Here is a 16,069-nt window from a genome sequence, read left to right as displayed (position 1 = left end):
AACAGGTTTTAAAACAATTACTTTATTTTCTATATCTGCAGTTAAGACATCTACATAAGTTAATTTAATAAGAACAATAGCAAGCAAATATGGTGAGTTGTAATCAAGGTGCCAAAGAGTATATTTTCCTCATTCTCATACACACCTTAATCCTGAAGAAAGGAATCCAGACGACTATGAATTCCATTTAGCATTCTCAAAAGGAATAGAAATAGTTAAGTAAAAATTTATCAGCAGAACTAAATTAAAGCCCATGAAATATGTTATTCCAAATGCTACCCAACAGAACTAAAGTGGCAACCTTATTCAAGTAGCAAATAAAGAAATGCTCAGATTACAAACATCAATTTTTATATTTTATATTCTGAGGCAGAATTAATCTGGCTAACTATAACTTATGAATTTTTAAAAGCATCTAATGCTAAAGGGAAAACAGATTTGTTTTTATTTGACATATAGTTTTGCTATGCATCTGAGCATAGTACACTTGTAATGCTTATTTCTTAATGTTAAAATAAAGACAGATGTTTTCCCATTAATCATAATATAATGTACTTAATCAGATAAACTTTAGATTGCAAAGAGACCTTTTAAGACAACTAAAATTAACTCCCTCGTTTTGCAGAAATTATTTCTGTTAATTGTGTGTAAGAAATATTCATATCAATCTATCTGCATTGTATATAAAAAATGAAAATTAAAATGTAATTTCATGTTTTAACTTCCAGTTATTTTTGTAGCCTATATATAAAACAGTACTGAAACCACTTTAATGCTAAATATTATTTGTGTTTATGCAATTATGCATCAATTCTCCATCCAAAAAGGACTACTTGCCCCAAACATTATTTTTGCCTTGGTTTTGGTAGTTATTTTTTAACTTTTTATTTCTCAAAATTTAATGTTTAACTTCCAAATTATATACAAAGACTCACAAGCTAGAAGTGGATCTTTATTTCCAACTATAGACCCCATTTATTCCTAACACTATCACCATATATCTAAACATAATGAGAGTCCTTTCATTTGTAGACAATTTTTAAAGTCAGATGTAGGCTCTGGAAATTTTTATACCACTACACATCAAGATAAACATATTAATCAACAAAGGTATACTTATCAAAACTCCACAGGTAAGAAAGGTCAAAACTTCTCAAAACATTCCTAAGTACTCCAAAAATGTATGCTGTACTGAAATATTAAACACAGTTGTCCTTCTGTTACAAAGAAAAATTTTTGTGTGTCATGTACGTACAAGTCAGGTTAATCTGATTAATTTTACACCTTAACACAACATTAATTGTCAAGAAAGGTAACATGATTTACATCCTTCTCTTTAAAGTTTACAATAAACCTATGAAATATTTATGCATATATTCATAGTAATATTAAAAGAAAACACTAAGAATGACATGGTGGTTAAATTTCAAATAACAAAATGTGAAAATGTTCCTTGAGGAAGACATTCCTGTTTATGTTCCAAATGAGATTATGTTTTTAAAAAACTAAAAAGTTTATTATAAACACATCCTTATGTACATTTAAGTATCTAGTTTAACTTTCACATAAGTAATATGTAGCATTCAAGGAAGCTTGAAAAATCCAACAAATTTTACTGATGACAAGAATTTCCTGACATCCCACCTCCCAGAGATAACTTCTGTAACACTGTGTGAAGTATTTTCTTCCCATCTTTTCACTGATGTATTTTTATCTGTCATACAATTCTCCAAATGTGGGTAAAGATGAACAACTCTGAACATTCTGGTATAAAGAAAATGGACTAAATCCTACTAAAATCAATGATCATGATAAATCACAAAAAAGAGACTCCACAGAAAGATATTAAGTAGCATTAACTACGAACTACTGTGCAGCCTTTACAACATAAGTATATTCTCATTTATTTGCTGCTCTCTTTAAAATGTTTGCATTTGAGTATTTTTGTATAAGTTAAATCCTTGGCTCTAGTCAGTCACTTGACAATTCCCTTTAACAAGTTGTAATGATAACAAGAATTATTTTTCTTTAACCTAAAAGTTATGCAGCATGCTGCAAGTAAAGACTGAAAGTGTACTTGCTTTTCAAGGCAACTTCAATTAAGCATCTGAATTATTAAACAGAAAACCCTGCAAGTATGTTGAGTGATCAAAGATTTGACATACTTTCTTCTAACCTGTTCACATGATAATTTAAGCCCAAGTCCCCAGTTATTATTCTATTGATAACAGAAACACTAATAGTTATGTGAAACATGATACTTCAAAAAAGCAAAACAGGTGACAAAATTTCAAGGTCTGGCCTATGTTATATGAAATTAAAAAAAAAAAAAAGTCAGTCAACTTTCAAGAAAAAAACACAGTGATCTAATGACCTGGTCAAGAGCCACATTTGAAGAAGTTTCAAATAAACACAGAGTCTCATGAGTTCTTGGACTGCTCCAACCTACAAAAAGTAGTTGATAGTTGATATAAATGGCACCAATATAGTCAGAAAGTAACTTTTCATAACCAAAACTTAACCTACTTGGTGAATTACCCATGTTATCTTCTATTTCTCTGATATTCAACAAGTCTTTTACCCATTCCACTGTTCACACACCATTTAAATGGTAAAATTCCACTATACTGAAGTTCATATCAACATTTTGTTTTTTTTTCAAAAAATCCTTGTCCAAATTACTACATTTATGAAAAGTGAGCAAACACATGAGCACATGCCTATTGCCTAACATGATAACCAATATACAGTTGATATGTAATAAGTGGTAGTTATTTCATCATTATAAAAACACTAGATCAATGACACACTCAGAATTTATCCTTTTTTAAAAACTAAGGAAAAATAATATTTCAGAGCTGGAAAAGCCCAAACACAGAGCTTACTCAGTCCAAACACATCCCTTTTGCCTCCCAGGCCAGAGCCTTTCCTGCTGCACTGCTAAATACTGCTCGTACCAGTTACTGGAATAAATCTGACTCCTATTTTTAAAGGTAAAAGGCTAGTTGTATTTCATGGATTAAGTAGTAAAAAAATGATCGACCTGTCCAAGTTGCTCAAATTTGTGTCCAGCTTTTAAACAAGCACTTGGAGTAGGTAAGAAAGAATAAGGGAGGAAAGATAGAAGAGGAGAAAAATTCATTTTTGCCTATAACTAATAAGCTAAAACCCATTCTAGAAAATGTGATTCTCAGCAGACACAATGTTTCCTGCTGAATTCAAGTGGTGGTTCTGTTTATACAAAGCCAGTTATTAGAGGTACAGAAGAAATAAGTTTCAGAAGACAGAGTAATAATTTATCACTTAGAAAAGGGGATGCTTAAATCAGGATTCTCAAACTCTTTCTGACTTGTGATATCCTCTTTGATGTTATACTTTTGCCCAAAAGGTCTACTGTCTATAGACTACATTGATGAAAGGTATGAGTACTATCCACAGTGATGCTATACGTCCCATCTCCTTGGATGTGTAACTCTAATGCAACACAGCAGGAACAATAGATATGTACACAAGGAGAGGTGAGCGCTGGACTGGCTGAAACATATAATGCGTGCCTGGTGCTCCATATGATGAGGAAAGTAGCTGCCCACTGCTCTGTGCTACTTGTGGGCACAGGTAGGAAAAGTCATAAAACAACCATGATAAGACAATCTGGAGCTATGTCAACATTTTGCATAACCTATCCCACTAAAAGCAACCAAATCCCAATAGCCTGACTCTCTGTTTTTCATAACAGTCAGTACAAAACAGCTGCTTATATTATAGGAACAAGGAGAGAACTCAAACGAAAAAAAACATTTTGTAAAATAGAAGAATATTTCTTCAACACAAAGAAAGCTTTCATTATGCAGCAACTCGTATGAATGGAGTATTTCGGGTAAAAGGTATGGATGACATGAAGTCTACAATGAACCTTGTTTTTAAACACTCAAATTGTTATAAATGCTTACCAAAATAAATAGACACCTGGAATAATCTGACGTTAATCTTCCCCAACACCACCCTGAGAGGAAAGGGGAAGGAGAGCATAAAACCTATCTGTAAAAATTAAAGGCATCATGCTGACTAAATTTACATCCAGAAACATTAAGAAGAAAGTAAATCTCTCTACTGTCTAGGCCACTGTTATTATATTAATATTTTAGGAAATTGTTAATGTATATTTTGCTTTTAAAAATCAATACATGCACATAACATTTGGCCTGGTATTGATGGGAAAATAACCAACTAATGATTTCTGCTGGAAAGGAACAACGAAAAAAATTCATGTTTGGCAAAATTAAATATATTAAAATTTATTTGGCTCTGAGAATATCAATCTTCTAACTTGGGTAGTAACTAATTAAATTCAACTGATCATCTTTATAATCACTTATGAACATTATTTTAAATAAATGGCCCTCAGAATTAAGTTCAAGACAAGTCATAATTTTCTTTCATAAAAAAATGATGGTGCCTTGATTTTATCCAAAAAGTTAATCGTTAACTACTACATACCAACTAAATCACACCCAGATGCTAGCCTTATCTTTTTAGAAATTCCATGATAAACGGAATTGAGGCCTTCTTCAGGCCTCAGTCATTACAAACGTAACACACTTAAGTTAAAAGGATTAGGTCATGCAACATTATTTCTTAACACAATGTTCTGCATCCTTCAAGGAACTGCAATCTTATGATGGAGGGGGTACAACATATCAGGGAATACCTACCATTCCATCACAATTTTTCCTAATGATTTAATCTCAAAGGAAAACCTTCAATTAATCCATAAAATGAATTTGATTTTGCCTGAAAGCAGCTAGAGAACCTCTTCCTTTTAAACAGTACCTACCATGGTTACCACCACTTAATTAAGTCCTAGATCATGTCTACAAAAGCGGTTATGGCTGAACATGTGTCTGCTAATATAAGTGAATAATTACTCAGTGTTTCAAAAGTAAACATTTACCACCATTTATTACTAGTTATCTTTGCACCAGCATACTTGTGACCATTGTGTCTACATGCAAGATCACTTCACATTTCTAGGCTTCCGATTAAAAGTAAAATGAGAGGGTAAACAAAGATGAAGAATCTCAAGTGTCCTTTCCAGCTGTGAAAGACACAAGCACACTGAAGGCAGGGACCTCCTCTTTCTGTTATTTACATCTCCCCCAGTCCTTTCACTGTATCCTACACATATGAAGCCTATTGGTTAAGCACATTACCATGCCCACAAATTATATTCTTCAACAAAACCCCAAAACCAGACAGGAAAACAAAATAAAACAGATCAATTTGACAAAATTAAAAACTTATGTATGACAAAAAGATACCATACATTAGGCTACAAGAAACAGAAACAAAAATGGGACAAGATGTTTTCCACACAAATAACAAAGGATTAACATCCCACAGATAAGAAAAAGACAAACATCCCAATCTTCTTTTTTTTTTAAGACAAAGGATATAAAAAGAAGTCAATACAGAGGAAATCTAAATGGTCAGTAAACATATAGAACATGTTTAACCCCCTTAGGAAGCACAGAAATGCCAATAAAAACAAAAAGACGCCGTATTTCAACTAATATCAAAAATAACAAATCTTAAAATATCCTACATTGGCAAAGATGTAGAGAAAATGATACTCATTCCCTGACAGAGTATGAACTGTCACAACTACTTTGTGGAGCAATCTGACAATGTCTAATGCAAATGGAAACACACACACAACTGGTATTCTAGGCCTATATCCAAAATCTTTTTCATTCGTACAAGGTACCAAGTACAAAGATATTCACTGCACAGAACAGAAAATGACCTATATAGTCCTTAACAGAAGAACAGAAAAGTAAGCATAGAACATACTCCTACAACAAAATACTAAGCAGAAAAAATTAAAGGGAATGAGTTGGCTCTCTAAAGATGAAATGGCAAAACGTTCAAAAACATATTGAAAAAAAAAAAAAAACATATTGAGTACGGGGGAAAAGCAAGATGCAAAATTATTTACTCAAGGAAATGTTCTGGAATTAAATAGTAATTGTTGCACAATCTTATGAATATATTGAAAAAACACTGAATTTTACACTTTAAAGGGGTGAATTTTATGGTATATGAGTTATATCTCAGTTGAAAAAAAATATTCACCCGGTGTGATACTTTTCATGAAGATTTTAAGACACAATATACTACTACCTGTAGCAATATAAATGTGCAAATGTACATAAATAGATGGGGAAAAGGCTGAAGAGTTGGAAGAAAAGGTTGGGAAATATTTAAACACTCGAGCCACATCTATAATACTTGATTCCCTAAAAATCAACAAGGAATCAAACATGATAAAATGCAAACATCTGTTCATTCTTGGCAGTGGGGATCTGAATGTTTGCTCTATCATTCTTCCCTTTGTATTTTCCTATACGCCCCCCCCCTTTTTTCCAGAAATACGAAAAGGGCACAAAACAAGCATATTACAAACAGCAATAGTAAATATATAAACACATAAAGATATGTGGCATTACTAATCAAATAAATGCAAATAAAAATGAGGTATCATTTCATGCAGCAGATTGGCAAAGATAAAAAAAAAATCTTTTAATCCCCAGTATTGGCAACCACGTGGGGAAATGGGCAGTCTCCCAACTCCTAGGGAAGTATAAACTGGTACAATCTTTTTGAAGGGAAGTTTGGTAATGAATATCAAAATGTAAAATCTATATACATAAGGAAATTATTGGAAAAACCATTAAAATGAATATCTAGGATGTTCATCATAGCATTATTCATAACAAATTAAAACTAAGAACAATATAAATGTTCAAATAAATAAATCTATATTTAATGTGATACCATCAAATTCAGCTTTAAAAAGATATCCTACCACATAACATGAGGGTAGGAATGCTCATCTGTGTTTCATCCCCAACTCCTAGAAGTATTCTAGACACATAATAGGAGCTCCGAAAAACACTTGTTGAATGAATTAATGTTAATTTAAAGTTAATTTATATTTGTGTGTATACATAAATATAAAAAGATGCCTACCAAAATATTAATTATGGTTATCTATGAAGAATTTTCAGGTAACTCCTTCTTTATATTTCTATGGTTTGGTTTTTCTACAGTGAACACGTATGTATAAATTAGAAAATACAATTTTCATTTGCATGTAAAAAAATTAATGTTTGCATTCTTCATAAAAGCTGAATTGTACAACTGTGCAATGTAAGTTCTCAATTTCTATGATCTATAACATAACAAAAACTTGTCAAGTACCTGTAATACCATCAGTGGGAAATTATTTATGCAAAAACTCTTTTCAGACAAATCATATTCCCAAAAGTGAATGCAGCACTACAAACAAAATAAGGAGAACCACAAAATACAAGAGAATAGAAGATTAAAGCATTAAAATATACATTATGAGGAAAAGAAAGAAGTAAAGACACTCTGGCCACACACACACAAAATAAAATGTTTTAAAAGAATATTAATTTGTATCACTGAGACAAGAGAACCTCTCCTTCTACATGTTAGCTGCTTCACTGAGTAGTAAAAACATAAAAACAAAAAGAAAGTATAAAAACCAAGGGGAAAAAACCCACAGAATTCTATAGTATTTCCATTAGGACAGTGTGAAACATTGTTTTAGAGATCAAAAATATCCTAAAGTCTGGACAATAAAGATTAAAGTCCAGTAAATTCAGTAATATATCGAGTCCTTGCTTAATTACATAATTGCTATAATTGTGTTTAAAAATTCCCCCCCATTGCCAAATATCTAAACTTTCCAAGTTCTCTTTTGAAGACTTAAGTCACTAAGAGATAAAAAACAAAAAAGCTCCACATCTTAGAACTGTAAAATCTGTGTTAAGTAGTGGGGATCATCTGTAATAGATGACCGGGAAAAGAGCTAAAGGGCTAAGGTTGATCCATAGAAGACCATTAGAAGGAAATGTCAAAGAATAAAGGAACAAAAAATCTTTAAAGAAAAATTATGAAACCAATGGATCCCCCTGCCCTATCTACCTCCCAGAGGTACTTCTACAGAGGGTTACCTAAAATAATAGATGTAAAAGGCTTCTGCACCATAAAACGGACAGTAATGTTAACTGTAAAATATAGCCAGTAAAACCAAGTTTGGATTTTCCTTTTAGGAAAAAAAAAAATCACTAGATAATTGTTACACTGGAATTTAACCATGCAAATACCTTGGAAGATTTATCTTTTCTCTTTCAGGAAATGGGTTTTTTTTTTTTTTGCGGTACATGGGCCTCTCACTGTGTGGCCTCTCCCGTTGCGGAGCACAGGCTCCGGACACGCAGGCTCAGCGGCCATGGCTCACGGGCCCAGCCGCTCCACAGCATGTGGGATCTCCCCGGACCGGGGCACGAACCCGTGTCCCCTGCATCGGCAGGCGGACTCTCAACCACTGCGCCACCAAGGAAGCCCAAGTATTTTTATTAGCAACAATAATAATGGTTACAAAGAAAATTAGCTTCCACATAACAGGGCAGTTTATCTGTGCCAAGTTGTAAGTTGAATATTTTATATTAGAGGTTCTCCGTGAACAAGTCTGGGGACCCCAGGATGCCCAAAATCTTTTCCAGGAACTGGCAAAATTAAAGCTATTTTCATAACAACTCTAAGACACTATTTGCCATTTTTACTCTCATTCTCTCCTGAGTGTACAGTGGAGTTTTCCACAGGCTACATGATGTGTGATAACACAACAGACTGAATATAAAAGACATAAGCAGACCCAGTTGTCTTCTATTAAGCAAAATGTTAGAGATTTGCACACACACACAAAAATAAATGATGCCACTCTTCTCACTCTTCTTTATGTTTTAGAAAATAATTTTTCATTAAAATAGTATTTATGTGCTAACCTAATAGGTTGATGGTTGTTATCTTTAAACAAATTAATAAGTAATTTGTTCAAACTATTTCTGGTTAAGTTTGAATACAGTCAATATTAATAGATACAATTTGCATAGAAATTCCTAACCCTAATTATCACTGGGCAATGATATCTACCCAAGACAGTTCAAGGTCACTTTTAGAGAGCTACGTGGTAATCCCTCTCTGAAAGGCGTAGTGTATATTGGGACTTTACTCTTGTTTTTTCATCTTAAAAAGTAATAAGTGCTCATTGGAATGCTTTAAATGTAAAGAATTAACATTTATTTTAAAAAATCAAACACTACAAAAAAAAAAAACTCCTCATCACCACCAATACCATAGCATCCACTAAAGAAAACTATTAGTAAAAGTTTGGTGCCCATTCATGCAGAATTTATTTATTTACACACATACACACACATACTTTTTATCTGTATAAACACATTTTATAAATGAGATCACAGTGATTTAGCTACTTGCCTTATTTCACCTACCATCTCTTGAAGATCTTTCTTTATCTACAAATAGATTTACCCTCTTTTTTAGTAGATTACCATAATCTAACTGTACCCAGTTGAGGTCCCTTCTATGGCTTGCTTCCAAATGTTTGCTATCAAAATAGAGTCACAAAAAATATGCTGTAACTTTGTGGATTTGTGACCCCATATCTGTTGGAAAATACCTATAAGTAAAATTGCTGGGCTGATGTGTATAAACATTTAAAATCTTAATAGATTTTGCCAAATGCCCTCCAAAATGTCCGTGCCCAGTTTACATTCTCACTAACCGCACATGAGATTTTCTCCAGCAATTCAGCTTTTTAATTGGTGAATTATACTTTATGTTGCTTCAAAATGTCAAGTTGTAAAACTGTTCTCACTGGTCATCTTAATTCCATACAGAACTCTACATAAATCTCAGAAGACTCACTGAATGTGTCAGTAGTCACCCATCTTTGTTTTTTCCATAAACCTTTTAAATACCTCAGGAGAGAAAATACTTCAGGTGCACATCGTATTTTCAACTAGTAACCCCTCAAATTTTAGATACCCTGATAAAAAGTTATTCAAATTATTTCGGAAATCTATTTAACACAAATCAGAACTACACAGTAAAGCTGGGCTCAAACACTTAAATCAAAGGAAAGTTATAAGTGTAAATTTATCATGCTTTATCTGCCCACTCAAAGGACTAAGGCTACAAATAAAAAGCTATCAAATCATACCAGTAGCCAAATTAGCTTACAGAAAATAATAAGCAACAGATTTCATATAATAAATGTCAATGGAACAGACTGCAATAGTAAGGATGGCAATAATTGGAAAGAAAGTTCACTCAAATTCACATCATGCTGAAAATGAAAACATTAATATTTTAAATGAAATGTTTTGAATATGACTGCATTTCAGTCATATCAGACTATTATAAATCTTTGATACTAATAAATAAAATATAGTCTTTTTTTGCAAGTAGATAGTTTTAAAATGCATTATAGTTTGACCTGCCGATTCTGTAATGGCTAACGGCTATTCCAGTCTTCACTATTTCATCAAAATCTTCTTTTAGAACTTTGTGCTAGTAGTTTTAAATTGAAACTGTCTTTAGGACAGAATAAAACCTTATTAATTCAAGTCCAATTAGCTCAATTCTGAAATTGTATACATAATTCTCACTGGGCAACAAGTTGAACTTACTGTAATTTCCTCCTCTACAAGTTCTCATAATATTACTGTGAAATAAAGGAAATCAACCTGAAAATCAATTCGCTTTTCCAAACCAAAGATTTATGAAACTAAGAACTCATCCATTTTTGTGGCTTGAGCAGTTCATCCTCAGATCTAAGCCCACTTCTGTTTATCAACTACCGTATATATTGAAAGTGATTTAAATTGTCATTATTAATAGCCATTTACAGTTTATAGTATGTGCATTTTTGTAACTCAGATTTTTCACAAAACCATTTTTGCAGTTTCTCCCATTTGCAATCCTCCTGTTTATAGTCCATAATATCAAAAATATAACACCTTAAAAAAGTATGGAAGTAGACTTAGAAATGCCTGGCATTCTTATTCTGTATTTATTCTTATCATTTCGAAAGACCTTATAAGCCAAAAAATAAGTCCCAGGATTAGGTGGAATGTTTGGTGTTACCTTAATTTACAACTAACTATTCCCAATGAACAGAGAAACCTTCTCTCGCAATCTGAATCATGTGTAATTACAGTATGACAAGGTCTCTCCTGGGCTATGTAAGCTGGCATTTTTCCCAGGACTTGTCACATCATGGGAAGCACACATACAAATAAAAATCCAAAAATAAACATTTTGAAACAATGGCTTATAGGCTACATAAAGAAACTCCACAGTTGAGAATAAAAATTGAAGAGCCCAACCAACAAGCAGACATCTCTCACTAGAGGCGTCTGAGAAGACATCAGTGTTATCAAGCCACTTACCACACCTAGCAACAAAACTCCCAGGTGTGGACTGTACAGACAGCACTCTCAGGTACCCTCAGGCTGGACAGAAAATCATTAAGTATGGGAAATAAAAGGAAACGTCACCACACACACCCACTGAAGCAGAGAAACAGTGGTGAAATATGGAGAGGTTGATCATCTTTAATTTCATAATGCCAATTTGTTGATTGTTAAGGTGCCTAAACAAAGTTATCTTAAAAGCTACATCTTCGGCCAGCTGGCTTAGTTTTTCCTAACATAATAAATATTGCTTTTGTTGTTGTTGTTGTTAAGGGTATTTCACCTTGAAATGTACAACAGCAAGTAGTTGTAACAGTGTGTACAAAGGATCTTAGAAGGTGGTTTCTTTTGTTTAAACTCCTCTGCTGTGGCTCTATGGACACATGGAAAAGGGAAAGCGAGATTCCAAAAAGCATCAGACCCAACCTCACATAATGACAGAAACTTGACAATACTCATCTTCATTACAGTTCGGAGGAAAATTTAAGTATAATATCTCTGGCTATATTCTGATATAAAATGCTAACAAAATCTAAATGTTATTTCCGATAGACCATGCATATACCCCTACCCCTCTATTAGATGGTGGATTCATTTATTAACCATCCAGCAAAGCACATCAAATTCAACTGTTTGAGTTTTCAAGAGCAGCTATAAAACAAACCACTATAGGCAAAACATACAATCCTAAGTCCCATTACAAGAGCTCTGGAAACAAAAATAAGCATTAACATAAACCTCTGCCACCTCTAAGGCACAGAGCATTTCTCCTTTCTTTATTCAAGCCCCTGAATGTTCAATAATTTCCACGTAGCTCTAAGCAGATGGATTTATTATGATGTTAAGCTAAGAAACTGCAGGAGTTCTAGATGCCAATAAAGATTACGGATCAAATGGAAGATAACTACTAACCATTGTGTCGACTTAGATAAATAAACCTGCTCACAAACAAAGCACCTTATTGTATTTGTACTGTTACCTCCACTAATCCAACTAAAACAACCAGACAGTAGCTTTCCAGAGGCTGAAGGGAACAGAAATGGAGATTTCTCAAACCCTCTTTAAATTTCTTGTAAAATAACACTCTGTTCCTCTTTTTTCAAAACTGTCCTTTATGGAAAATGTTTGGGACCGCAGAGGCTGAGCAGAATTATGCAAACCAGACACCAAGGCTAAAAACCAAGGTGAGGAAGGAATGAAGCAGAAGGCAAGACAACACCGTTGCTCTGAAACTTAGCTTCGACCTTTGCAGGGACTCTTCCCTGCAGATCACATGGGGCAGACACTTCTGAACGCTGCTCAAAATCGAATGAGCAACCAAGTGCCATCGGGGAGCCAGGGACCAGTAAGTGCCCCCCCCAAACCGAACATAAAATCCTGACAGTGGGAGGTCGGGGTGGCTAACCCACAAAAAGAAAAGTCTATGACAACTGGTACCTAAAGCCTCATACACAGGGAAGAAGGCAGAGAAGACCCTAAAGACAGGCGACTTCTCAAGAGGGAACAATAAGTACATCCCATGCATCCTCTGCTAACAACACAGGTAAATCTCAATTTCTCCAGGTTTAAAAAAAAAAGGCGCAAGCTGTTTATTCCCTCCAGCCCCGCTCCCCACGCCTCCAAACCCAACAACTAATTGCACCTTCCCCGCAGAACCCGCGGCTAACCCCAGAGGACCGGTGAGGGCTGGCTTGGGATGAATAAACACTCGACACCTGACAGTCCTTTCTCTGCGGTGACTTTCACGGAGCCGAAGTGGCGCGCGCGCGGGCGGGAGCGGGGACCTGGCCAGCGCGGCGCCGCGCACCCCGGTCCCGAGCTACGCCAGCGAGCGCGACGCGGGGGGCGGGGAGAGGGGCAGGGGGACCGCCCGGGCCAAGCGATTGTTTCCTCCTCCAGCAAAGACATTTTTTATCAAGCTCCTTTTGTATTCGAGCCCTACCTCTTTTTGGCCTAGGAAAGCTTTCGTGCAAGTGGAAGACGACTTTCTCCACAAAGTGCTGTATGTTACTGTGCTCCGGCCCGCGCACGAACACCATCCAGTCGTGGGTGAAGCCTTCCACGGTTGGTTTTTTCCTCACCTGGGCGCGGTGCCCCAGCTCCAGCTTCACCTGCACGGCACACTGCGGGCAGGGGGGAGGAGAGACAGCCGTGAACAACAGGAAGGCGACCGTTCGACACTGAACATTGCGCCTGACATTTTTTTTCCTCCTTCTTGAAACGCACATAAAAGGAAACGGCGGTGCCCTCTGCATCCACGTTTCACGCGCGTGGGCGCGCACACCCCACACCCCCAAATACACGCCCCCGGGCCCGCATCCACACCCGCCGGGATTGTAACGGAATGTTACCCCCGATCGGGAAGAGGGGTCTGGTTGTTGGGGGGTAAAGAGGGGCGAGCACGCTCATCCACTACAAGCACGACAACGAATGCATCGGAAACAAATTAGAGACAATTAGGAGGCGATGCCCGGGCGGTTGCCCGGCGTGGGAGGGGAGGTAACTGGGACTCCCGAGGGGGGTTCTGGCGAGCCCCCACCCCGAAAGTGCCGCGGCGACAGGCACACGCCGAGGAAGTCTTTGTGTACGTGTGTGTGTGCGTGCGTGTGGAGCGCTGTGCCAGGCGGAATGGAAACTACAGGCAGCCTCCGCCGATGGGCACAAACTCCCGTGCTCTTACCACGGGGTTCGTGCACAACAAAAGTGAGACGTCGTCACACACACACACGCACGCACACACACACGCCCGCAGGAAAACACGCCGAGGCGTCCATAACTTAAGGCACCCCGCACCCCCCCCCCAGCGAAAAGCCCCACGCGATCGGCGAGGCCAGCCTAAGAGAGCCCCCGCAACACACTTCCAAGAGCCAAAGTGGCCCCAAAGTTCCTCCCACCTCCCCCAAAAAATGAAATTCGGAAAGGCAGGGCGGCGGACGGACAGCCGCCGAGCCCCGACTGCGCACAGCCCGGCGCGGGGGCAAAGTTGCGTGCGGCCCCGCCGCTGTCAGCCCGCACACTCCAGCTCACACTCGCGCGCCGCGGAGAACGCACCATCGTAGCGGCCGGCGAGGCTGCTCGCCGCGTCCCCGGACTGTGCCCGCGGCTCCCGGCGGCGGCGGCAGCTGAAATATGGCTGAGTTATTATTCGCCTCCTTCCACCGTGTGTGAGTGTGTGTGTGAGTGCGCGCGTGTGAGCGAGAGTGCGCTTCTTGCGATTGCAAAGAGAGGCGAGGAGGGAGGCGCGGGGGGTGGAGGGGCGAGTGTGTGTTAGTGTGTGAGTGTGTATGTGTGTGTGTGTGCGCGCGCCGGGGGGGGGGAGGGAGGGAGGGGAGCGGAGGCTGAGGGAGAGGCAGCAGCTCCCTGCAAGCCGTACCAACCTTTCTCTAATTGGAACCGCGGAGCGCTGGCGCTGTCTGGGCTGCGGCGGCGGCGGCGCAGGGCGAGGGAGGAAAGGCGGGGGGTGGGGGTCTTTTATTATTATTTTTGTATGTACTTACCGAGCTAGCCATGCCTGGGGGCCCGGAGGTTTGCTGGGGTGTTGTGTGGTACCCCCCCTCCCCCGCCCCCCTCAGCTGTAATTCATGAAGAGGCTGCTATGAATGAGAGCGCGCCCAGGAGCGGAGGGTAGATGGCGGACATTCTCTGCCTTTTTCCCCCCGCGTTCGCTTGCTCGCTCGCTCGCTCGCTCGCTTATTAAACTCAGCCCCAAAAGCAAAAGCAGCAGCAGCAGCAGCAGCTCCAGGGCCAGAGGATGAGATTCCGGAGCATGCGCCGTGGCGCCTGACACCGGGGCTCCGAGCCTCACGGGGCGGAGGGAGGGCGCGCGGGCGGGGCGGAGCGGGCGGGGAGGCAGAGCGAGCTAGCCAGGGGGAGCTCGAAAGAGCCAATCACCGGCCACCCACCCGAAACCCCGGCAGCCCGCACCGCCACACTGGAACGCCTCGCTTAAAGTAACAGGTTCCTGCTGGGGGGTGGGGGGAAGTAGGGAGAAGGGCGGGGAAGGGGCGCTGGAGTAGAGAGAGCGGCCAGCTGGGGAGCCATCCCAGACCCTGTGTAAACTCCTCTCGCCCTACAATAAAAAACGGATTAAAACTGCTGGAATGTAGCCACTGCCTAGAGCCCCCAGCCGCCGGAGAAGGGGTGTTAAATCAAGTCTTTGGCGTTAGTTAGCACGCTCGGGGGAGGGAGGGGGCTTTCTTTCACTTTCCACCACGTCTTTTTATGGTTTTGTGCTGAAAAGGCAAGAACTCACACCCAAACAAACTTATTTAAAGACAGAGCGAGAGAAATGCCACCCTTACAAACAAGCATCTAAAAGCAGTCGCTGAGACGGTTATAACCGGCAACAATTCCCTGGCCCCCTTCCCCATCCACTCACCCCCGCCCTTCTGCCACTGCCACCGCCACCGAAAATTTTAAAATGAAATGAACAAGAGAGAGAAACTAGAAGGCTAGTTCCTTCCCAGGGAACGCCTCCCGCGTTGGTAATCCCCGGCTGGGATGCACCACAAATTGATGCCCAGGTGAAAGCGAGACACCTGGGAGTGCTGGGTGCAGACCCTCGGGGACCAGGTTGGGAGTTTTCTTGGGGAGGCTCCCACTCCTGACAGCCTGCTGGGTTGCATAAGAACGTGGCAAATTGTCCTCTAAGGACGCGCGGGGCAACTGGGAGTCTTAAAATAGCAGATAAAGTTAACACT

At 39.1% G+C, this 16,069-nt stretch overlaps 1 protein-coding gene across 3 annotated transcripts in view; it reads right to left on the bottom strand.

Annotated features, from left to right (window-relative positions):
* MLLT3 (MLLT3 super elongation complex subunit) overlaps positions 1–15,122 on the bottom strand; it is a 265,836-nt gene extending 250,714 nt beyond the window's left edge. The window contains exons 1-2 of one of the 3 annotated variants that reach the window (XM_073806090.1): positions 14,867–15,122; positions 13,312–13,492 (exon numbers count right to left, since the gene is read on the bottom strand). In XM_073806090.1, the coding sequence (XP_073662191.1) occupies positions 13,312–13,492; positions 14,867–14,878 (193 nt within the window). In that variant the 5' untranslated portion in view covers positions 14,879–15,122. Of the gene's footprint in view, positions 1–13,311; positions 13,493–14,420; positions 14,565–14,866 lie in introns of those variants that run through there. The other 2 variants (XM_033858051.2, XM_073806091.1) reach the window with 2 other exon arrangements.
* Positions 15,123–16,069: the final 947 nt, after the last annotated feature.

The sequence above is a fragment of the Tursiops truncatus genome, chromosome 6 (genome assembly GCF_011762595.2).
Source record: "Tursiops truncatus isolate mTurTru1 chromosome 6, mTurTru1.mat.Y, whole genome shotgun sequence".
Taxonomy (NCBI): Eukaryota; Metazoa; Chordata; class Mammalia; order Artiodactyla; family Delphinidae; genus Tursiops; species Tursiops truncatus.
Note: the sequence above shows the minus strand (reverse complement) of the source record. Positions and strands in the feature narration are given on the sequence as shown.